Here is a 25,085-nt window from a genome sequence, read left to right as displayed (position 1 = left end):
ACCGACTTATACAAATCATAAAGCCAACACAACGAACCCAATCAGAAGCACAGTTCTTTTCGTTCCTTTATTACTGTAATTATTCTTATCTGAACCCGGAGCCGGGCTGCATCCGAGCAGCTTTCCCTTTGTACCTGCTGACCCCCGGGGCCGCTGTCCTGGCGTGTGCGCAGCGGCGTGGACGTGACGATCACCCCCTCCGTCAGCCAGTCTTCCTGCCGGCCCTTCCAGCGCTCCTGCCTGCCGATGCCCAGCTTACCCTGCAGCTCCTCGATCAGCTTGTCCTGGGAGTTGCTCTTGTGGAAGATCACGGGGCCCAGCTTGCGCCGCGGTGCGTCCTCGCGCAACATGGGGTGCACGTTCGACGTCTCCTTCGTCCGCTTGATTAACGACTTCATCTGGGATCACAGATGCACGCATTGCCGTCAATCACACAAAGAACGGATCACAAAAGCACGCCATGCTTCGGTCCAGTCGGGAGCATGCTCATTGGTTTGTGCAGCAGACTCGTTTGCTCACGCTTTCATTGGAAAACGCATGGTAGCATTCTATCTGCTGCCCATACGGCCAAGCTCACTGCTGTCCAAACATCAGTATTCCCAGCCCTACCGAGTCAGCACAGCTGGTAGTCATATTAATCCAGAGGGAGCACTTCTGAAGGATACCGAGTGTTGCAAACACACGCCTGCAGAACCTGTGCATGCACTGTAAATACAAATGAAGAAGCATGCCATTGCCACTGCTCCAATCAGTAACCGAACCTCTTGGCATGCACTGCAGGAGGAGTTTAAATATTTCAACCTGAAAGAACATCACTGTGGTAGACTAAAGATCTCAATACACAGCAATCTCGGAAGTCCAATTTATAAACGCTATTCATAAATAGTAAAAGCACAACACTAAATGCCACACCGGTCATTTCAAGCCATGCGCAAGTCAGTGCAGCTCTAGATATGAAAACTATGCATCAGTCCATCCACAGCAACCCAAGCTCAAGCACTGTGCCTGCCTGGCTGGATGTGGAGATCCTCTCCACCACCGGAGGCTGAGCCGTGGGCAGCTCAAAGTTTTCCTCCGGCTCTGGGCTCTGCTGCTGTGCGAGTCGGTCAGCTTCACGGAGCTTCTTCTCCTCCTCCTCCCTGTTCCCTTTGGGCAGTGGGGTCGGTCTGGGTTCCTCTTCCTTCACAGGAAGCTGCTGGAGTCCCGCGGTGTCCGGGAACGCCTCTCTCCTGTCCGTGGCCACGATGGCTTCCTCGTAGATCTCCTGCACCTCTTCCTCCACGTGGGGGTCCTCTCTCTCCAGCTCCTCGAACCCCATTGCTAGCAGCTTATCCAGGGCTTCGTCGAGGGATGCCTCGTGTTCTTTTGATGTTTCCGACGTAGCACAGAGCTCAGAGGTGACCTGCCCCTGCAGCCGAGCTGGCTCCAAGGTACTGGCCGTGGTTTCCTGCCTCGTTCTGCCCTCGCTCTTGACCTGTCCCTGCGGGCCGGTGTGAGGCGGATCAGGTTTGTCCAGTACCACTAAACACTCCAGTCTGGATGACAGCATGGAGGAGGAGACGTCGATGATGACGTCAGAGTCCAGTTCCCTGCCTGTCTGCTTGCCTTGCCTTGGCTGCAGAGAAGCCGCAGGTTCGGGGTCCCGTTTGGAGATGCCAGCGAGGGGGGTAGTGGGGTGCTCCGCACCACTGCCCTCCTCATCGATGTGGAGCGGCCCCAGGGGGCTGGGTGTCTGCGGGATGGGAGAGGAGTCCTTGTTGGGAGGGACGGTGTCGAATAAACTCGGGGTTCCAGGAGAGGGGGTGGAAGCGTCTGCAAGGATCAGATCTGAGCTGGCGAGATCCTGCTCTGAGAAAGGCTCGGAGGCCAAGGAGGCAGAGGAGCTAGGCTGGGGTAAGGGAAGGGAGGGAGGGATAATGCAAATAAAAACAAGAAGAAAAAGAAAAGGATAGCAGTTGAGAAAAAGAAATGGAAGGGAGTGACTCTATAAAAAAAGTCAGCACACTTCTCATGACAGGTGTGAATAAACTAAAACAGCCCCAACCCCCACATCTCCAGCGGTCGTGTTATGCTTTATTTACACTGTGCACTTCACACCTACCATAAACCGAGGCTGTGCGTTTCACATCTGCTGCAGCAGATTACAAATGGCATTGTTTGCAATGCAACCGTCAGTCTGATCAGACCGCTCTCACGAGTAATAAATAGACTTTGGTTATTCAGTAGTTTGACTTCAATAAGCTCTGCATTCACAGCCAGGTCCTGGAGATTTGTACTAGATTACTACAAGCCAGGAACACCAACGAAGCAGCGATATACAATAGAGAGATTCCCTTTGTTAACATACTGCACTCCATGACATTAACTAAACATTCACAGCATCATCTCCGTAACGTTCACAGCTAAAATGACTACCATATAAATACTGCAGACAGCTCAAATTTAGCACGTGGACCTGAGCAGGAAACCACACAGATCAATATAATGTCAGTGTTAAAATAGACATGCGTCAAACACTGTGAACATTGACGTTCCTACACAGCTCCAGATCCTAACAGCACTGAATGATCAGATCAGCCATCAGACCCGTGGTTAAGAGTGTGAACAGTTCACACAACAAACTATACGTACAAGTGTGACTTCGATAGCGAGACACGGAAAGGCACCTTCTTATATCCCCAGATTGCGATTCTCTTGAGATAAGGGCTGTCCTAACCTAGCAGCACTACACACTGAGTAAGTGGGTGAGTGGATGCACGTCACACTGCAGAGTGCCTGTCCTAGCAGCACTACACATTGAGTAAGTGGGTGAGTGGATGCACGTCACACTGCAGAGTGCCTGTCCTAGCAGCACTACACATTGAGTAAGTGGGTGAGTGGATGCACGTCACACTGCAGAGTGCCTGTCCTAGCAGCACTACACATTGAGTAAGTGGGTGAGTGCATGCACGTCACACTGCAGAGTGCCTGTCCTAGCAGCACTACACATTGAGTAAGTGGGTGAGGGGATGCACGTCACACTGCAGAGTGCCTGTCCTAGCAGCACTACACATTGAGTAAGTGGGTGAGTGCATGCACGTCACACTGCAGAGTGCCTGTCCTAGCAGCACTACACATTGAGTAAGTGGGTGAGGGGATGCACGTCACACTGCAGAGTGCGCAGTACTGGATGTCTCCAGGGACGCAGCTCCCCGCCGGGGGATCCCTGCAGCAGAGCCAGTAGCTGCAGCCTGGGCAGGTCACTCACATTGCTCTGCACCTTGAAGTCAGACAGGGAGGCCATGAGTTCGTCCAGCTCCCGGGTGGCGGAGGAGGCTGATATCCGGGCTTGCTGCTGGGTGGGGGTGTCGCGCTGCCCCTCGCCCCCCACATCACACTGCAGCACCGCAACCGAAACAGGCCTGCAGAGACACAGCCAGAACCAGCCAGCACTCAATCAGGATAGATCTAGACACAGCCAGAACCAGCCAGCACTCAATCAGGATAGATCTAGACACAGCCAGAACCAGCCAGCACTCAATCAGGATAGATCTAGACACAGCCAGAACCAGCCAGCACTCAATCAGGATAGATCTAGACACAGCCAGAACCAGCCAGCACTCAATCAGGATAGATCTAGACACAGCCAGAACCAGCCAGCACTCAATCAGGATAGATCTAAAACACAGCCAGAACCAGCCAGCACTCAATCAGGATAGATCTAGACACAGCCAGAACCAGCAAGCACTCAATCAGGATAGATCTAGACACAGCCAGAACCAGCCAGCACTCAATCAGGATAGATCTAGACACAGCCAGAACCAGTCAGCACTCAATCAGGATAGATCTAGACACAGCCAGCACTCAATCAGGATTGATCTAGACACAGCCAGAACCAGTCAGCACTCAATCAGGATAGATCTAGACACAGCCAGATCTAAATCAACTGATTGACAAATACACAGGCAGCATTCTTTCTGGGGTTTCTTACTACCAGTACAGATTCTACTGCCAGAAAGAAACCCCCAAAAGGCTGCATTAGCATCACTGCATTTCACAGGATCCAAAGGGCGTCTGCTAAGAAATAAATAATAATAATAATAATAATTCAAATAAAGCTGATCTGGTAATCATAGACAGATCTCTCTATAGGGTTTGTTTTGCTCACGCTGGACTGGGGACAGAGCTTTCCAGTTCATCCAGCAGGCTCTCCACACTGGGGCGCACGTCCTCGATGCCGCGCCCCCCGCTGCGCTTCGGCTTCTCCTTGGCGGGAGGGGGAGCCTTCTTGCCGGCCGAGCCCCCGTTCTCCTGCACGCCGTAGTGGGTGGTGCTGACCAACGGCAGGGGGGGCGGGGTGTCCTCTGCAGGGTAAACACAGGTACCACAGGTTAAAAGGCATCAGAGCGCCTCCAAACACTGCCCCAAAGCGTTTCTGTTCAGAACCAAAAGCAAAGCTATCCCAGAGTGTGCAGGGGTGACGAAGTTCCACCCTTACTTTATACGCACAGCAGGTTCACCCATTACAGAGTTTAATACAAGCTTGATTAGGCACAGAGTACAGGTAACGAGCTCAGGTGTGTCTTATTAAAACTCCGTAAAACCAGGAATGGATCAAACTGCTGTGCAATAGGAGTCTTATTCGCACCCCTGCTTAAGGAGCACCCATGAGAGTACTTCTCTCGTGAGCTGTATACCTCTTCAACGCCTGCCACTTGTTCATTTTCAGACGTGGGTGCATTGTGACATGTGCTTCATTTTCATTACTGTGGCTCCAGCATTGAGAAACACAAGCCACTCGCTGTACACTCCAGACTGTTCGTTTAACCACAGCCTGCCCTGCTAGAACAGGTTATTATTTCTGAAGAAAGACTTCCGTTTTGTTGTTGAGAACTAACCTGTTGTGACTGCGAAGTCATCTTTATGATTACTATGCGAGTTTGTTTTTTTGTTCTGGATGCAGAGATCTCCTAATAAAACGCCTCCTCGCATCTTCCTGTTCAGCTGCAGATCCTTGCAGACTTAGTGCTGCTAGCTCATGGAAGCACAGTTTCATGAATATCAAAAAGGTATTGCCGTTATTTTTTCAGAAAAACAGGGGGTTTACAAACTATGCAAATTGGGACCTGCCCAGTATAAATCAGACAGAGAACCCATCTGTTTGTTTATTGGAATCAAAAACCATTTTTTTTTTAAAGTTTGTCCTCTAGATAGAAATCATCAATTTGCAAAATCATTTCCCTCAAGGCAGGAGCAGCAAAGTAAAGTGAATGTGAAGACATTGCAAGCCCTGTTAGGAAATGCAATACCCAGAGGGGCATGTTTCAACAGCACTTAATTACACACTCCGGTAGCAGCAGCAGCAGCAGCAGCAGCAGCAGCAGCGACCTCCTCCTCCTCCTCCTCCTCCTCTGAGATCACAGCAGTGAGTTCATTACCATGCCAGTCTCAGGGTGCAGCGTTCATTAAAAACAGAATTGAGGACAGGGTGCAAATCTGCAATCATCTGACAGCACCAGAGCCTCAAAACATCAGCAAAGTGGCATAGCCCTCGGGGATTAGTGTTTACTAAACAAACATACAGAAATAGCAGGCTGCAGTATTGCTCTATATTAGCTGTACAATACAGAAGAATAAAGGAACATAAATGGATGAACAGACTCAATACCACAATGCCTGAAGGGTTACACAGAAAGCAATAGCAGATCATTACATCATCATTAAACGACATCACAAGCACTTTAATAAATACATGAGTGTAGTTACTATGGCATCAAAAGCCTACAAGCACCTCCACTGTATTCTCAAAACACACTTTCCCTCGACAAAGGTACGGAAAACAGAAGTTGCCTCTTTTGAGCACAAACGTATATATCATACACCTATAAATAATGCTAATGCCAGACAGCTATATAAAATGCATGATGAGTTTGTTTTCATTGTATGGGGTTGAGCTGACCAGTTAAAGGGTCTTCCTTTCCCTTCAGGTCTCCACTTCTTGTCATGTATACAGTAAGCCCAGTAGAGCAGCGAGAGGCGTACCTGTGGTGGCGAAGGAGGGCGGGTTGTGCTGGACAGCGTTCAGTTCCAGCAGGAGACGGTCCAGTTCCGACAGGTTGCTGCCCAGGAACGAGCTCATGGTTGCCTGGGAGGGATCAGTAGTCTTTGGCTTGTTGGGAAAACTGCGGAGAAGAGAAGGGAGTGAGGAGGCAGTCCATTCAAACACTGACAGACGCCCATGCGCTGTACAGAGGGGCTGCCCACAGCCTCTCCAAGGCAATTACTTCCCACATCATCACCAGTGTGCATTAGAGTAATAATCCGCCCGGCCCTTACAAACAGCTTATTAAACATTGATTAGGGCCATGAGATGCATGCAGTGACCCTACTGCACAGCACAGGCTGTAGAAAATCTCTCTTCAATTTGTATGGTACCAGATCCCAGCTAAAGAAATACAGCGAAAGACTCCTCATGCAGAGACATTATGTTTGTGTGCTCCAAGGAAATTCTAAACGACAATATTGAATTGAGATTTGTGTACTGTGTATGTCATGAAGTCTGTGTATTGTCATGAGTTTGTGTATTGTGTATGTCATGAAGTCATAAAATCTTGTGATGTAAAAAACATTGTAATTGTGCAAAACTAGGCATGTTCCGAAACCTAAAAGGACAGAGAAGAGAGTGTCGGGTGACTAGCAATGGGAATGCAATGTTTTATTAACGGAATCACAGCCTACTGTAAAACACAAAGTCCACAAAACAGTATTAACTGTGTATCTTTACTGGGGTTTTCTAAGCAACGCAGAAGGATGAAACTGGCCCAGTTCAATTAACTAGGATTAATGTTTTTTTGTAAAAACACTTGGCTGCAGAACAGAACTGCCTGTGGAAATCACAACACTCTGGGAAGATAACCCAGGCTTGCTGTCATCCTCAATAAAACTAACCAGCCTCCCTCCCCCCCTCCCCACACACACATTCCTGACAAAATGCCTGCTCATAATCAGCTTCCAGCAACACGAAAACATTCCTGCTTACTGCTGCCCTGTCACCAAGTACAGCGACAGAGCAGCGAGGCTGCTTCCTCTTCAGAGTGCAAGGCTGAGACACAGGAATCGTATTCTAACACTGCTGCACTCCTTACCAGGATGCATTTGAAAAATCTGCACTGGCTGCAGGCATGGAAATAAGACTCCTATTGCATAGCAGTTTCACCCATTCCAGGTTTTACTCTAAGCTTGATTATCCACAGCGTAGAGGTAACAAGCTCAGGTGTGTCTTATTAAACTCATAGTAAAACCAGGACTGGATCAAACTGCTATGCAATGGGAGCCGCCTTTCCATGCCTGGGCTGATTAAAAGAAGTGGATTCCGTTACAGCTGAACCTGCCTGCTATACTCGTGCTCTCAGTACTGCTCAGCTGAGGTTTTTCAGTTCTCTTACCCACCCAAAGAGTGCTCCCAAGTCTAATGCATTGGGAGAATGGGACACAATTGTGCAGAGGGAAGAGCCTAGCGATGCCCCTTCACTATATCGTGAGGAAGCCCCGCTGTCCTGCGCTGCATACGCACCTGTAGACGTGGTCCTCCTCGCTGGGGCGGCTGGGAGGAGGGCTGCTGCTCTCTCGTGAAACAGAGGCGACGCTTTTCACAGCCTGAGGCTGAGGGGGAGAGAAAGAAAAACCCAAAATCACACAAACCCATCCGATGAAATATTCAGACAAGTCAGTGTGACCCTTAACAGTCACACACAGAGAAGGAGGAGAAGAAGAAGGAGGAGAAGGAGAAGGAGAAGGAGAAGATTTTACTCCATTGAAAAATGTACACCCAGCCAGCTTCTCCCTGAAAGTAATATACTGTTACTGCAGCAGATCTAAAATAATATGAAGCTAGACTTCTCCTAACAGGGTTTCTGTGTGCAACTGCAGGACTAGTTCCAGTGTTGTACCACAGCTGAGAGAAGCTGAGAGAAGCCACCTGCTGGGGTGTGAACCTGGCTGGGCTCTGCCACGGGTCCGCCGGGTCGAGGACGCTCCCGTTCAGAGCCTCTGCGGAGGGAGGGGGGGGCACCGGGGGGGGCAGCGAGATCTCCTGGTAGGTGTGGTTGCCGGTGGGGAAGGAGTAGGGCGTCTCCTCCTGCAGGAACACGGGCCTCTTCGAGATGTGGGAGGTCGTGGACTCGAGGTCAGCTAACAGAGCGTCTGGATGGAAAGAAAACACGTTACAAGATAAAGAGGAGAGTGGAAGAAAAGACCCTTTACAAGAAATAACCAGAGCACACACTGCGTACAGGCAGAAGAATGCATTTAAAAGACTGAAGTCCTGTGCACCCAGCTACCTACGTGCATGTATTACTGTTAACCTCATAAAAATAATCCCTTTCAGCTGCTGCGCTGAACCCATCCTCATTCATCAAAGCATGAAAACCCAGCCCTGTGCTGCTGGCAGATCGATGCAATGTACTTGTGAACACTAAGTGGAACTCTGTTAAACGCATGAATTCCATCAGGATGTCAGAATCTAATGACACTGCTCTTTGAAACGATATCCTTTCCACTTCACCAGATGCAGCCCCATTTAGAACAGCACTGTGGCAGCTCCGAGGCAGGGCAGGAGGCTGGATTAGTCCCCTTGCCTTGCACTGCAGCTGCACATCTCCGTCACACCCTGAACTCCCTTTAATCTCTCTCTCGTTCTCACAAGGAGATATCGAAATCACCCTGCCTGCACGCTTATTGGTTTCTACACTGAACAGTGATCTGTATGAGGCTGGGTGTTTATGAAACCCAAGTAAACTTTAGAGGAATCAGCTATTTTGCAGGAATCAGCCAATATAAACATGTGAGGTATTCACTGTACTTTTCCCCAGCTGTCAGCGTGGCAGTTTGTGGGACTGTACAGTGTCATTTTAAACAGTTAAATGTCATTATCTCATTGCTCACTCTCCACTTATCTGAGCATCATGTAGTGTAAGTAATAAAACAAGCAGTTGAATGAGCTCATGAATTCTTGAACACGACCTCATGAATCACACGTCCCCCTGCCCCAGCACTGAACACCCAGCTGAAAGGTGCTTTGTGAAGGATCTGATTCGGTAAAAGCTTTCAAATCAAAGTCAAGTACGACAGTCCTAAACCCAGTCACGTTCGTTTGCTGAAGCAGGTCATGCCTTTTATAGTGTGAAAGAGATAAGGTACTTTGAAATAGCAGGTTTATCTGGAATTGAAACACATGACTAGCAGTTTGATCCATTCCTGGTTTTACTAGGAGTTCAATAAGAAACACCCAAGCTTGTTACCTGTACTCTATGGCTTGTATTAAAACCTGGAATGGGTGAAACTGCTATGCAACAGGAGTCTTATTTCCAACCCTGAAGCGACTTTCTTTAAATAACACATGAACGCAGACATGCCTGCCAAGGTTATAATTCATCTTCGCTTGGCTCTGGAGCGTTCCAGTACTTCTTGTAGCAGTACAGATTGAGGACAGCAGCACAGCACTGAACCCAGCAGGCAGCTACCCCACGACTCTCACTGCCAAGCATCAGTCTCGCATTGCAACATCTGCTGTCTGCAACCTCGCAACAGACCAGGCAAGGTGCAGATCGGTGAATGCGTTCAATTAAGAAACCCCATTACAACGAAAAACAAATACTGTAGTCCTATATTCACGTGAATGACGTACGAGCGCTAACTGCACAAAGAGTTCACCACTTATTTGGACTGTGCAACGGTTCAGTAGAACTCAGAGCAGCGCTGCACAAGACAAGTTTCATAAAGCAAAGGGTCAGAGATCAAGGGGACAGCGGAGGAGAGTAATGAGGATCCTGGGGCAGAAGGAAGGCAGTAAAAGGGGGCCTCAATGCCACCTGTTCATTACAGACCCAGCTCTCCAACTTCCACAGCTTGGCAAGACCCGAGGCTCCTGCTCCAGACCCCCCCCCCAGAGTACCGCCAGAGTACCGCAGGCTATACATAGCTGGTGCAGGCAGGGGGTGTCAGGATAGTGGCCAAGTCTCATGACATTTAGGAACCTGAACCCCCGATTGCATGGGAGGACAGCTGTGCAAACGCTGCGCTTTGAATGGAAGTTGGAGTCTGGCCATGTTGAGAAGGAGCAGTAGGACAGCATGCAGAACAGTGCCTGTCCTCTCTGTGAAGCTGTATTAAATTCTGCAGACTTATATATATATATATATATATATATATATATATATATATATATAAAAAAAAATAAAAAAGAAGCCTGAAGTGTTTCATGATTCAGAGAAGGACCCCCCTCCCCTCCCGTCCCAGTTGGATTTCTGTGAAATATTTGTGTGCATTCGTATCTCTTCCTGTTGCAATGCATTCACGCCCTGCTCCTTCAGCGAGGGAGGCGATGATTCACCCTTTTATCAGGGCCTGATCATATTCCGAACAGCTTCACACAAGTATAAACGTCTTACTTTTACTGCCACAAGCAACGGCCAGCAACAGACATGACAGCGAGTCTAAGAGTCTGGATACGGCGAAACCACTTCCACCAACCAAAAAAAGAAAGGGCTGAAAAGCACAAACCTCCAACCTGCGTGCATTATTACTACAGCAGCAGCCCAGAGTAGAGGGGAAAGGGAGGGTCTTCTTCCTTTAGCAGCCCAGAACTAAGCCAGTGTCACACACAGATCACCACAGCTAGCAACGTGTTAAGCTCAATAATACCGGACACGTGTAACAGCCGGTGCAAAGCACACACACGGATGTGTGGAAATGCTTGGAACTTGCCACAGTTGGTAGGAAGGAGACTTTTGAAATGTGTATATGCGAGAAATCAATATTTCATCATCTCATATGGGAAGTAACCATTGTGCTGTGTGGAGTCTGCAGCAGCCACACCTCACATAGACATCACAATCTTCATCACACCTGCACCGCGTCTTTCGCAAGACGACCTGCTTTTCTGTGAGACACAAGAGCCGCGTTTGTGTAACGGTGTGGAGGCTGGACGCGAACCGACAACCTCACGCACCGCAAGCAAGCGTCTTAACCGCAATGCAAGAGAGCTCGTCTGCATTCCAGGTTTCAGAGCTTTTAACCAGGCACAGAATCTGTAACGGCAGCGTATCATCACACAACACTGCCCGCTGCATTTGCACCCGACTCCATTACAGGACTCCTATAGCAAGAATCCTGAAAGCAAAGGTTCACCCACAGATCGCTGTGTGCCGCCTTGTTCAGCCGTGTGAAAATGACCCGTCCCCTCCAGGACTCGGTGTGAAGGACAGAAAGCAGGATTTCAGTTCAGCTGCAAGCCTTCAGAAACAGCCCTGCTCTGCTGTTAGCAGGAGGTCAATAGGTTACCGAAGCAGAGACTCCAATCCTGAAACTAAAGAAATCTCTTACCACAATATTAGCAGATACACATTCTAAGCCATGAAAACCTTAACTAAACCCCTTTACCAAAACTAAACTGCCAAAGTGCACCCCAACATTATTCCAGCAACATCAGCTCTGGTGGGCATAACCTCCTCTGTATCCAAACTCCAGATTGTATTGAAAGGGGTACAGTACTGTACTCTAGATGCTCACTCAACAGCCTAACTGATGAAGGAAAGCAATAAATAAATCTATGCTTTCCAGACACACACCCAGATCCAACGCATACACCCTACTAAGTAATCTCTTCAGCAGTAAGGTCCGACCGCACTAGCAGTTCAGACACACACACGCACACACACACACACGCACGCACACACACACACACGCACACACACACACACACACGCACGCACGCACACACACACGCACACACACACACACACAGTTTCACAGCAATGGAAATCCCAGCCCTGCATGAGAGCCGTTCGTACCTCACACTGGAAGAGTCCTGGTGCAGGTAGCTCAGCTCGCCACTCTGAAAACACGAGACTAACATGAAACTCCCCGAGCCAGCCGTCTCAGGCAGAGGCATGACTAGCAGTTTGTGAAGGAGGAGTAACCTGGGGGAGCTCAGCATGAATCACAGCTCTGGTAGACGGCAATTAGGTTGCTAAATATTCATGACAGAGTACATTTTTTGTGTTTCGTACCTTAGCAAACAGCGATTTACTGTGTCTAAAAAAATTTCCCAGTCAACAAGCAACGAAGTTACTGTTTAACTGAAGCGCGCACAGAGACACTCACACAGAGACACAAACACGACAAGCCCTTTTCTCCTGAATCACTGTAGCCAATACTATCGCTAGGGTACAGTAAACCTCAAAACTATTTGAACAAGATTCTTTTTCAGATAAAACCCTAGCAACAATGACTTCCATGTGCAGAGTGGGCTGGATTAGGAGCATTTCAATTTCAATGGTTTTGAATGGCAGCCGTACAAGGAGATCAAACTGGAGAGCCCAAACTACAGTGCAACACACTTCACCTGAAATAGGTGAACCCACTTCTACAAACAAGACTGGTAACTGGTGTCTGACTGAGCTCAAGCGTGGAACGAAGCTCACAGTGAAGCCTGGAATGACTCCAGCTATCTTATTCCCTTTTCAAATGTCCAGAATGTCCAGCCTAACACCAAAGAATTAGCAGAACAGCTATTGAAAAACCTTCACGATTTCTACACAACTGCAAGAGAGGCACGGTCAAGCACTGTCCTGGTATAAACCATCGTGAATCACACATGCAAGTTATTCATACATTACACAGATAAAGAAACTCACGCAACTTACACCATGAACATGGTACTGCACTCTAGTTAATAAATAATACATTAGGCTATATCAGCTGTGGCTGTACTGTTCATTTTATTAAATCATCGATTTTTACTTAGTAATTTTATGAACTTACCCTGTTTTCCCCTTTCTTAAGTTTCCTGTTTTTAGAGAGTTGCTTTGCAGGCCAGGTCTAGCTCTGACAGAGATAACAAGAGGTTCCTTTTTATAGTTGTCCTAAACAGGAACCTCGGTCCTCACACCAGCAGGGCGCCCCCTGCTGTTCAGACTCTGTTCTTCACAACACAGAGACTGCCTGAACTGAGGGTTGGAGCATCATTCATCATCAAACTCCTATTTATAATGAATTAAAAAAAAAATCCCAAATGTGAAACACAACAACTGTGGTTCACACTTTGAAATACATCACTTAGTTTTTTGGTTCCAGTTTTATAAAATTAACGTTTTTTTATTTTATACCCTTATATATTATATATATATATATATATATATTATATATATATATATATATATATAAAAACTAGGTTGCATTATTTTTTGAAGTGGCTTAGCCACGCTAATGCAGGGTAAAATTACTCCGGTAGTAATGAACACAGACTCTAAACTACCCCAGGAGATGGATTAGTTAGTGCAGGAGACTGTCGCTTTCTCTCTCTTCCTGCTTGTACCAATCAAAAGCAAATCATGTTATCTAGCTAGTAATACACCACTGAGTCCTGAAATGAACCCTATCAATTGTTGGCTACACACGTTTTATTCATGGGAACTGTATAGTGTAAGCCACTAAGAATGCAAAAAACAGTGTCCTCTTCGATTACTTCTACAGATCATCCTAAAGGTGGCAGCATTGAGTTAAAGCAGGAGGCGCTTGCTTTTTTTAAATTTTTTTTTTTGAAGAGGAAGAGGACAGGACAGGACACCCAGACCCTGGCGTGGTCAGCTAGGCTGCAGTCCTCCCTGTGTTTCAGCTCCATTTACTGTACCTGGAACTCTTCCTTCACCCTCTGCTGTGAAGCCAACTGGCCCAGGGCAGATGCAAGCTGGTCTTTTGGCTCCAGGACTTCAAGCATGGTTTCTGCACCTAGTCCAGGCTTTCCGATTGAAAAATGAGTAGGTAAACTGACCACAGAAATTAGGACAAGTACCTAGAGTAATACTGTGGTTTTTCTGACAAACCTAATGGGGTGTCCCTTCGCATTTTTCCCCCAGCACATGAGAGCGAAAATGTTATGCAACAAATAAAACAAGGCGAGGCTTGAAATAACCTCTGGCCAAAAAACACAGAATACCATGAGGGAAAAAAAAAAAGCCCCTACTGGTGTGCTGGGACTCGTCCGGTAGTGTTTGAGATCAGTCAGCAGGCATTCGTAAAATGCAATCTGCAAACCTGGTGAAAGAGCAATGGGCTGGCATGCTGCACCTGAACTCAGGGGAGGTCGGCAACACAGCCTTCAATTAGGCTGAGCACTCAGGAGATAAACCTCTCAAGGCAGAGGGACTAAACATGTGGGGAATGCACAGAGCTCTCAATCAGGAGGGCCAAGCTGTAAATCATTAACAGACCGCAGCTGGTTTATACACAAATAGCCCTCCAAACTCAGAACGCACGCCAGGCAGATCAGGCCAAATCACATCGAAGCTTTATTTGCAGAGAAGTGAGCTCTTTATGAATCGAGGAGGTCAGAAAAGGAAATTCAACCTTTTTAGTTCTGCGTTAATGCAGAAAGTTGCAAAGTCGTCCGTTTTGCATTTTAAGCAAGCGATTCTTGCTATGTATTTCTGACTTCACGGCAGGGAGCTCAAAAAGCAGCTAATATCCAAGATTGAAATGTTTCGTTGTTGCTTTTGGTTCTCCAGGGCCAGCGGGCAGAGGGCTCGAGTCCGCATCGTTTCCTCTATCTTGCCATCGCCCGTGTTCCCTGTGCAGCAGCCCGCCCCTGCTCACTATCAGATGGGAGCCTCGTCCCAGGACATTCCCTGCATTCCTGCGCTCGCCCGTGCTGACACAAGCGGGGTCCCGACCAGGGGAGGGGGCGGCGAGGCGCTTTCAAGAGCAAACACTGCGCTCCTTTCACTGCTAACACACAGGCCTGATCACAAAGGGGTGCCGGCACACAACACCGCATTGTTGTGGAGAGAGAGAGGGACAGGGAATTTCAGGAATTTCAAAAAGCTAAGAAAATAAGTGGCAACAGATTGAGACAGTCAGGTAAGCATTATAAAGATTATAAAGACTTACATTGCAGTAGGTGTAGCCATGGGGGAAGTACTGGTGTGCAGTGTGGTTTGCTGTGTGCAGTGTGGTTTGCTGTGTGCAGCGTGGTTTGCTGTGTGCAGCGTGGTTTGCTGTGTGCAGCGTGGTTTGCTGTGTGCAGCGTGGTTTGCTGTGTGCTTATGACAAGCGCACCCAGGTTATGGTTAGTTGTTCATTTTGTACAGTTGTGACACTTTCAATGGGAACCTCTACTGTGCAAGACACCCATTACAGCTCAAATGCTTATTCATTCTGTTTGTTTCTCTCTCCTCTCTAACCTGCTTACTTAATTATAATCCAAACCGCTGCAGGCATGCTGGTAGTCAGCCATCGCATCAAATTACTCAACAGGATTCCAGTCCACTGTACATGGTTTCAAAACGCTTCACATTTCAAGTGATGCAAACCAGACTGGACTGGAGAGCAGCATGGGCCACAGCAGTGAAGAATGCAGTGCACTGTAGCGCAAGAGAGGAACTGATCAAGGACAATCAATGTGTTGGCTAGCTGCTGTATATCCTGGTGCAGAACGACTCGTCACAGACAAAATATGTGCCTAGAATATTTCCTGTTTTAAAACAGTGCAAGCCATTTAATAAAAAAAAGAAAAAAGATAGAAACAGTTGCTCTGTTTCTGCTGTCTTGTCTACATGCAAATTAAAGCATCCCCTTCCATTCCTGAAAGCAAGCAAACTAAGACAATGAAGAAACGATGAGTGCAACACTGCAGTGAAAACACCCAGAAACACTGCAAACAGGGTCTAAATACAACTGGCACAGCAGCAATTTATATGTAGAAAATGAACACGCTTCTGCTTCTTCAATTCCACTGAAGCCACACGCCCAAGAACACGTTACCTCAAAGTGACTGGTCTTTCAAGCAAAGAGGCTAACATGGCAACCACAGGAAGGAAGCGCCACATGCCACAAAGCATCACACTTCCACTGCACTCCCTCAGAGCTGTACTTCAGACACTTCGTCTGAGAAAGAACTCTCCGACTTCTACTGCAAAACAAGGTCTAAAACTTTAAAAAGTGGAATTTCAAGTACGTGGCTTCCACTGAATTAGAGATCAGGAACTCTAGCGGTTAAAAAGACCAAGCAGCTTTCACTGTGGATTGTGTGACAAGCCTGGGGCTGCCTGGGGGAGAGCTGAACACGAAGGCCATCAGTCTCAAGTGACAGTGCAGAGATCAGTGCCGTGCAGCAGGGAGGGGAGGGCAGTGCAGAGCAGGGAGGGGAGGGCAGTGCAAAGATCAGTGCCATGCAGCAGGGAGGGGAGGGCAGTGCAGAGATCAGTGCCATGCAGCAGGGAGGGGAGGGCAGTGCAGAGATCAGTGCTAAGCGGCAGGGTCGAGGAAGGGAGCTGCGTCCCTGAGCAGGTTGCAAAAGAGGCAAGGTTAGGAAATAAAAACCTGAAACAGGACAGACAAAAAAGCACCTAGAAGTTAGAAACCAGAGCCGACATTTCTCTCAATGTGTGCTACTGTACTTTAAAAGACAAAATGCAAAACTGATACATTACAATCTATATTTAACAAGGTAACACGATAAACTAAATTTGGCAACCGCTGTGCCCATGCCTTCACCCGTATCCTCTGAACGCACCAGCTGCAAACTTTTCTCTTCCTCAATTTGCACACTGGATTATTTATATTTCAGAAGTTTTGCAAGGCTGCTTCTGCTTCTCAAACACTTGTCAGCACAGGCAGCTGGCAGACATTTCCCTAGAATGCATGCATGCAAAAGCTCTGTGTGATGTTGGGGTGTATGATTGAGCCTCTGTGAATTACTTTCTAGACAGCTAACAGAATAGTCAAGCCGCCCAGCAGCAGCAGCAGGCCTATACAGTTACAGGAGAGAGAGAGAGTAACTGCACCAAGAGTAACCCTATCTGCTGGATTCTGGGTTGGATGCTGGGGGTAATTCAAGAGGAAGCCAGGGTATATTTATCCTATTAACTAGAGTTCCAAAGGGAGAAAGTGATGCTGCTTCTGCCTGCAAAGGCTCAAGTTTAAATACTCCACTAAAAATACAGCCAAGCCACATAACAGGTAGGTGAGCCCCCCCCGTTTCAAAAAACACCGCCTGGGTGCTTCATCAATCAGGACGTCACATGAGGCCCCACTTTTGGTTTCGCGATGCACCATGCACCCCGTCCACGATTCGACAGGTTTTTTTTTTTTTGCAGGACACACTCTGCAGAATAGCACGGTGGCATCTAGCAAATTTATGTCCAAATCTTTTACTGTAGTTCTTCTAAAATGAGTTTATTCTTGCAGGGATTAAACATGTAAAAAAAAATAATAATAAATAAAGAAAGACTTAAAATCTATAGCAGGGGTGTCAAACTCCAGTCCTCGAGGGCTGCAGCTTTCTGGTTTGCATTCCAGCATAAGCTCTCAATTAACTTAACTGATCTAATTATTTGTTCAAGTGGACATATTTCATATTTTGTCAAGGTCTTCTACAGTTGAAGCTTAATACCTTAAAAGATCTTCAAATGTCTGCCCTCCTCTTAAGTGAAGTACATCTGTCAGAAGTGTGTATCTTTCAGAAGTGTAATTTCAGTGCTTAAATCCATGCTGAAGTGCTTTTTTGACACTCTTTAGAGTGAGCCACACACGCAGCTTACTGCTCTACAGCTGGGCAGGGAAGTGCTGACTGGCCGGACCTTCATTGTGGCTGTGGGATGTTAATTTACAGTACGGCCAAGGTCGTAAATCAAGTTTTAATTACGGAGTGCAGCTTTGGGGTCTCTTTAAAAGAAGCAGCGTTAGTCTTGGCACTTTTCTGGTCTCCCATCCAGCCTCGCTCGGATTATTAAAAACCAGCCTTCATTCACGCAACGCTCCCCAGCTCCAGCTCCAGCTCCCCGCTCCCGCAGGAACAGAGGAAACTCCTCCAGCTTTCTTCTTCATACCACAGCTGTGTGCATCTGAACACCCAGAACAGGGAAGGAAATGAGACTCCCATTGCATAGCAGCTTCACCCATTCCAGGTTTTACTACGAGCTTGACTAATCACAGTGTATAGGTAACAAGCTCAGGTGCGTCTGCTTAAAAACTCATAGTAAAACCAGGAATGGCTCGCACTGCTGTGCAACGGGAGTCTTGTTTCCATGCCTGTAGAAACAGGGATAGAAAGTCACACTAGCCCTGCTGCACCCAGTCCTGGATTTCACAGCTGCCCTTGTTTTAGTTCTCCGTGTTTGTGTGGTGTGATCCCACTCAGTGAGATCTGTAATAAAGGGCAATGCGTTCCGCAATAGAAAGTGTTAGTCTTCATGGTGGGGTTCTTGAACACCATGCATTTCAGTATTTTTAGCGTTGACATAATTCAGTGGAGAATGAGCTGCTCTTTTTACCTTCCCTCGCTGGAGCTGCCGCTGCGTGACTCGACCAGCCCTACAGCTGTCCAGCTCGAGCTCAGAGAAAAGGCAGCCTGTTAGGAGACAGTGGAGCTCTCTTAAAACAGATCGGTCAACAAGCACAAAACAACAAAACCGAGCCTCTCTTCCACAAGGTGTGCGGCCAGCCCCAAACCACCAGCACCCTCCTAAAGCACGTTACGAGAGCGTGTGAGCAGCATGGTTATAGCAGACTGACTGCTTCTCACTGAACCCAACAACCAAAACATCTACTCTGTGAGTTTACAAGCGCACACGGAGCACTGAGGGTTAATCAGAGGGGCTGAGGGGTGTGTGAGGTTACTCAGTACCTGCATGTATTACTGGTCTCAATTCAGCACGTTCCTGTCTGTCACAAAACACATTCTTTCAGTTTCATCAAGTCTGTTTATATTAAGTCACCAAATTCCCTTTAATTGAATTCACGTGCAACAGTAAGAAACTTTCCTCATACTAATCTTCCACAGCTGTAATAAAAAAGCATGCAGAGAGCCAAACGACTGTCTCTCTCGGCTCTGTTGAATGCGATGATTTTACCGCATGTCGGGATCCAGAACTTTAACACTGGAGTCAATCAGACCTGGAGTCCATTGCAGTTCCATGAATCGCAGGACACGTGAAATCGCTGTGCTGCAACATCCCAGCGTCAGACTGGGTCACAGCAACATCCCAGCGTCAGACTGGGCCACAGCAACATCCCAGCGTCAGACTGGGCCACAGCAACATCCCAGCGTCAGACTGGGCCACAGCAACATCCCAGCGTCAGACTGGGTCACAGCAACATCCCAGCGTCAGACTGGGTCACAGCAACATCCCAGCGTCAGACTGGGCCACAGCAACATCCCAGCGTCAGACTGGGCCACAGCAACATCCCAGCGTCAGACTGGGCCACAGCAACATCCCAGCGTCAGACTGGGTCACAGCAACATCCCAGCGTCAGACTGGGTCACAGCAACATCCCAGCGTCAGACTGGACCACAGCAACATCCCAGCGTCAGACTGGGTCACAGCAACATCCCAGCGTCAGACTGGGTCACAGCAACATCCCAGCGTCAGACTGGGCCACAGCAACATCCCAGCGTCAGACTGGGCCACAGCAACATCCCAGCGTCAGACTGGGCCACAGCAACATCCCAGCGTCAGACTGGGTCACAGCAACATCCCAGCGTCAGACTGGACCACAGCAACATCCCAGCGTCAGACTGGGTCACAGCAACATCCCAGCGTCAGACTGGGCCACAGCAACATCCCAGCGTCAGACTGGGCCACAGCAACATCCCAGCGTCAGACTGGGCCACAGCAACATCCCAGCGTCAGACTGGGCCACAGCAACATCCCAGCGTCAGACTGGGCCACAGCAACATCCCAGCGTCAGACTGGGCCACAGCAACATCCCAGCGTCAGACTGGGTCACAGCAACATCCCAGCGTCAGACTGGACCACAGCAACATCCCAGCGTCAGACTGGACCACAGCAACATCCCAGCGTCAGACTGGGTCACAGCAACATCCCAGCGTCAGACTGGGCCACAGCAACATCCCAGCGTCAGACTGGACCACAGCAACATCCCAGCGTCAGACTGGACCACAGCAACATCCCAGCGTCAGACTGGGTCACAGCAACATCCCAGCGTCAGACTGGGTCACAGCAACATCCCAGCGTCAGACTGGGCCACAGCAACATCCCAGCGTCAGACTGGGCCACAGTGTAACAGAGAGTCCACCACATACTGTAAGTGTAATGTGAAACTCCGGATGGTGGCAACACTTCTCTGGAGGACTATTTTAGCACTGGATCACAGTCAAATCCTGCAGGATGTTCGTGACCCCAATCCAGGTATCGAGGGGCATGTCTGACAGCACCGCAGACCATGGTGGGGTCTTTTTAATGATCCTGCTGGCTTCTACCACCTCTGATTCTGAGCAACAAGGATATGGGAGTGAAATAAACTGATCATGTGACGTGTGTTTCTTCTATAACCAGTATCGTCTGACACACACCATCAATGTACTAGAATATATCCTGTAATGGAAGTGACATGTACGCAGTGCCTTCAATGCAATCATCTCAAGGTGCTACAGTTTTGAAATGTGATTTGAACTTCTGAACCAACCATTCCAAGTTCCGGGGATGGAAATAAGACTCTTATTGCACAGCAGTTTGAGCCAATCCGGGTTTTACTGGGAGCTTGAGTAGCCACAGTGCATAGGTGTCAAGCTCAGGTGCATCTTATTAGACTTGTTGTAAAACCAGGCATGGAGCAAACCGCTATGAAATGGGAGTCTGGAGGAATAATCTGCTTTCACTCTGCTAATTGGTGATTGATCTGCAAAGCTGTCTGGAATGCTGCTTTATGAATTTTTTTTTTGTTTTTTTTTCTCAGATCTGGTCTGCAGCTGCAGGCAGGCAGGCAGGCAGGGGCATGCGGAGCTCAGATCTAGGCGAACAGAGGTTCTCTCAGTATGAAGGGAGAGTCTGTGAAAAGGCAGGAGAAAATTAATAAAATCAGGACGAGATTCTGGGCTTACAGAAACAGCAGCAGACAGTTTGATAACAAAGCAAGCATTTTCCTAGTGGAATTAAAATAAATCTCTGCGCACACAGAGGATCACGACAGCACTACCGAGCCATTACTTTACCAGTGACATGTGTTTAACTTTTATTTTAGTCACTTTGTGCTTACAGAGCCAGCACAGGTACATCAATAGTGCAGCACTAATACAAACCATACCTCAATAAAACAAAGGGACAGCAATGAAACCATTAATAACATACTATCAAACAAACAAGCAAAGAACAAAACAGAAATGAACAGACAGCTTCTTCGGTCTTTGAGTAAAGCGATATAATCAAATTGCGAAACGTGCTTTGAGCAAGCGCACGTTTCCCAAACAGATTTTGAAGATGCAAGGCTGCATTGTTGTACTGCAAGGCTAATGCAACCAGTTTTGACAAAGACGTGTTTCTGTGTGCATGAGGGAGTCCAGTGCAATTCTAAACGCCACAGCAGCAAGCCTTGCAAAAACAAAACACAGAGCTTTGATGTTTTTACATCTAAATGGCTCAGCAGCCCCGTGCAGCTAATCTAAAATAAAAGCATTTTTAAAGTTTTCTTGTTTTCAAAAAGCATCCCTGTCTTTATTCCACAGGCACGGTCTGGTGCTGATGGGGTCTGAAAAACCCGTTCTCTAAAAGAGGTACTTCACCCCTTCATCTGATTTATGAGACTATACACCTTTAATAAGCAGACTTTTCTTTCGCTGAAATAGTGATTTGACAAACGTGGCTTGACATTTGATTTTGCAGTTTAAATACTGTGTATACAGTAGTCTTGTAATATGAATCAATTTTTAATTATTCGTTTTTTTTCCTCTAAAACTGTTTTCTAAATAACAAGACGAGAACGTTATGAACGTTATTTGAAACTCTCTTGAAGTTTAATGTTTGGGGGTCACTATCCTCCTAAATTATTTACCACGCCCCCCTTGCAAAGAGGCCACGGTCTCAACGGGTTAACTTCCTGCATAAATACTAAACACAGAAATAATGAATCAATGACGTGTCTCTCAAATTTACTGATTTCATGTTCATTCAATATAAAATGTTTTATTAAAGTCTGTATTTCACTTGATGCCCATTTTTAACACCCCGCGATTAATTGCTATTTGCAGATTGAGCAGCATCTTCAAAATCTGTTCTGAAACATTTGCTGAAAGCACATTTTGCAATTTGATTATATCGCTTTACTCAAAGACAGAAATAGCTGTCTGTTCTTTTCTGTTTCGTTCTTTGCTTGTTTTGGTATTCTCCATTTCGCAATTTGAGCTAAATAATTTGTTCAAAGACCAAAATAGCGTTTCATTTTGTTCTTTGATAATTTGTAATGCTCAAATCTCGAAATGGTTATTTCTAATCGGTGACTGACCGAATCCTGACTGAATGTCACACACACACACACACACACACACACACACACACACACACACACACACACACACACACGCATACATACACATCTAAAAACAAGTTAAATCTCAAAGCACAGAAGATGCTAAACCAATCAAATTTGTTTCACTTTTATTAAATTGTGCAAAGGCATGTTTTTAAAACTTTAAACGTTTATCTCAACTTTTACAATTCATACGCCGGCTGCTGTTTAAGTCAAGTTAAAAAAAGTTTTAAAGTGCTGAAACTTTATTTTATCATTTCCTCTTAGAAAAATAACAGCCCCATTATTGTGTTCCTTCCCTTTCCTCTGAATGGCAGTGCTTCTGAGCTCAGTGGAAACAGAAAACAAAGGGTTTTCAATACAAGGCAGTCAGGCTGGCAGAGAGGGGAGGGGTGGAAACACATGGCCTGCTGTCACTGGGCAGCGAGGACGATCATGTGCTCCTCCAGGAAAGAGAGGTCAAACATGCAGCTCACAGGCATCCTTCAAGAGGCTGTAATTGAGATTTATATTGAGGCTAAAAGCACCAAAACCCTGCAGCTCTCATCAGCGTTACAAGAGACTCCATTCATGGAAGAGCTGATCAAGATCTGTCCTTAATAAATAACCCCGCTGATACACGGTGGCTCCGAGGCATCTGAAACTTCACTGCGTACAGCTCTGAATCACACACCCCCTTCTTCTCAGGCTTACAGAGCAGCTGAAGTGCACAGTGCATGTTCCCAGTCCTGCCCCAGCACTCCCAGGTGTTCACTCTGTCCATGTGCTTACCTTCACACAGGTGTGTTCTGAGCAGCATTCCTCAATTCACAGCTGTTGATGTGCAAGGAGAAGCACAGAACCCCAACACTAAGACTCTGGATTACAAGGGATTATAATGAACAGCATTACCCGACACAAAGAGGAAAAAAACACAACAATGAACACAAGAGCCAGCGACAGTGCGGTCGTGCAGAGGTCAGGTATAATAAAGGCTTGCTCACAATCTCCTGGAGAACGCGCTCTCGCGCGCGCGTGTGCGTGTGCGCGCTGTACAGTGTGTAGGGTTCTGCTTGGAGGGTGTGTGCATCTGTATCTACACAGTACTCTGGAGTGAAAGGAGGTGTGCTGGGTTAGGCTGCTTCAAGTTTACTGGCAGGGTAATAAAGAGAAGACGAAAAGGCTTCTTATAAAATGAGGAATCCAGCTGAGACCGAGGTAAAAAGCTTGTGACAACTCCAGTATACCACACTTGCATATTAAAACAGACCCATTCATGTTTCACTGCGAGTAAAAGGCAACGCCCCCACCACTGAAGCAAGCCAACAGTAATTTATATATCAGCTATCTATTTTCATCAGCGCGATGCTGAAGCCAGGTATCACTGTGTGCCTTACTTTGGAAATAGATCTGTTTTCTCTTGTGCAGCATCTGCTCGTTTCTGGATTATTCTAACGAGCTTGCTTACTACTGAAATGCCGGAGGTAAATGTATGAAATCACGCAGAAATGTTTCCAGTACAAACAATCTGAAACAGTGCAAAGCCCGAGCAACACAGGGGATGTATTTCTGCAGCCCAGTTCTGGGACAATGCAGGACTTGAAGCCTGCTGGGGTTCTTTGGATCGCTCGGGCATTGCCTCAGACATACACAACTGTGAGGCCATTCAGTCTTGAATTTGAATTAATTGGGTCATTTTCAAAGACCCTCCCCCTTTTCCATGCGCTGCCAGTATCCACAGCCAGGAAGCTTCAGTTACAGTGCTTGTTTTATCACAGCTGTGCAATGATCACCTGTAATGAAGAACGCAGTAAAACTGGGAGATTTCAGAATGCAACCACAGACAGTACCGGACTACACCAGCGCAGAGCAGCTGATTCAAGGATCCCACATACAGTACAGAAACGCATCACGGGGCTAGCTAAAAGCTTCAATTAACACAGAGTGAAAACTACCCCACCAGACTTACCTGCTTCAGTACAGCTGGCTAACGCTGGCCCCATTAATGCCATTCTCCTGCTCTGCTGAGCAAGCAGCTGGTGGTGCTGATGAAAACAGCTTATCTGGGCCCAGCAGTGAGGAAGCTGCTTTGTATTCAGCAGCTGCACGGCTGCACAGCTCTGCCAAAGAGACCCTGCTGCACATTAAACAGCGAGCACAGTTTAAACCCAGCAACGCTTCGGACTTCAGTCTTTTTCACTAGGATTTGAGATAATTTTATAACCAAAGCAGCATCGAATCAATAAGCTATTAAAAAAAACAGCAGTTCTACTGTAGTTCTGACGCAAGTCCAGTCAATTCAATACTAAAACACGCTTTTGTCTTTGGAGAGGATGGTGTAGCAGCCTGGAGATCAAGTCCAGCCCACTCTGGTGCTTTACGATTACAGTCTATCCTGCCTAAGTGCAGACGCTGTTCTTCATGAACATTTATACTCTTGAAATGGGTCGGTGATCTGCGATCCCAGTTCTTATACAATACTACTGCACCGGTAACACCCATTCCAAGTGTTAACCGTTTCTTTGAGGCTTCACTTAATCCAGGGTAATTATTTTACTTCAGTAACAAAACACAAGAACCAACAGTTAATGTGTTTATTTAAATGTGCTGCAAATGGTAAACAGCCCTTTTTACTTTCAAGAATTAAATGGAAATAATTGCTACTTAAACGTTGCTCACACGTCGCCGAGCGTTTACTGCACCGCAGTCACTGTGAAATCAGTATCCATTCACAGCCCCTCCGCACGTCGACATGGAATTGAACAGGGCACAGCTAACGATGAAGCACTGGAAATGGTATTGGATTT

At 47.1% G+C, this 25,085-nt stretch overlaps 1 protein-coding gene across 3 annotated transcripts in view; it reads right to left on the bottom strand.

The window, feature by feature from the left end:
- LOC117973322 (paxillin-like) overlaps nucleotides 1-25,085 on the bottom strand; it is a 45,363-nt gene that overhangs the window by 13,799 nt on the left and 6,479 nt on the right. For 2 of the 3 annotated variants that reach the window (XM_059032801.1, XM_034925275.2), the window contains exons 2-8: nucleotides 7,958-8,181; nucleotides 7,553-7,641; nucleotides 6,022-6,161; nucleotides 4,148-4,343; nucleotides 3,248-3,401; nucleotides 1,010-1,888; nucleotides 135-398 (exon numbers count right to left, since the gene is read on the bottom strand). In XM_059032801.1, coding sequence (XP_058888784.1) covers nucleotides 135-398; nucleotides 1,010-1,888; nucleotides 3,248-3,401; nucleotides 4,148-4,343; nucleotides 6,022-6,161; nucleotides 7,553-7,641; nucleotides 7,958-8,181 — 1,946 coding nt within the window. The remainder of the gene's footprint in view (nucleotides 1-134; nucleotides 399-1,009; nucleotides 1,889-3,247; nucleotides 3,402-4,147; nucleotides 4,344-6,021; nucleotides 6,162-7,552; nucleotides 7,642-7,957; nucleotides 8,182-25,085) is intronic. The other variant, XM_034925276.2, reaches the window with a different exon arrangement.

The sequence above is a fragment of the Acipenser ruthenus genome, chromosome 11, assembly GCF_902713425.1.
Source record: "Acipenser ruthenus chromosome 11, fAciRut3.2 maternal haplotype, whole genome shotgun sequence".
NCBI classification, from domain to species: domain Eukaryota; kingdom Metazoa; phylum Chordata; class Actinopteri; order Acipenseriformes; family Acipenseridae; genus Acipenser; species Acipenser ruthenus.
This window is presented reverse-complemented; position numbering and strand designations above follow the sequence as displayed.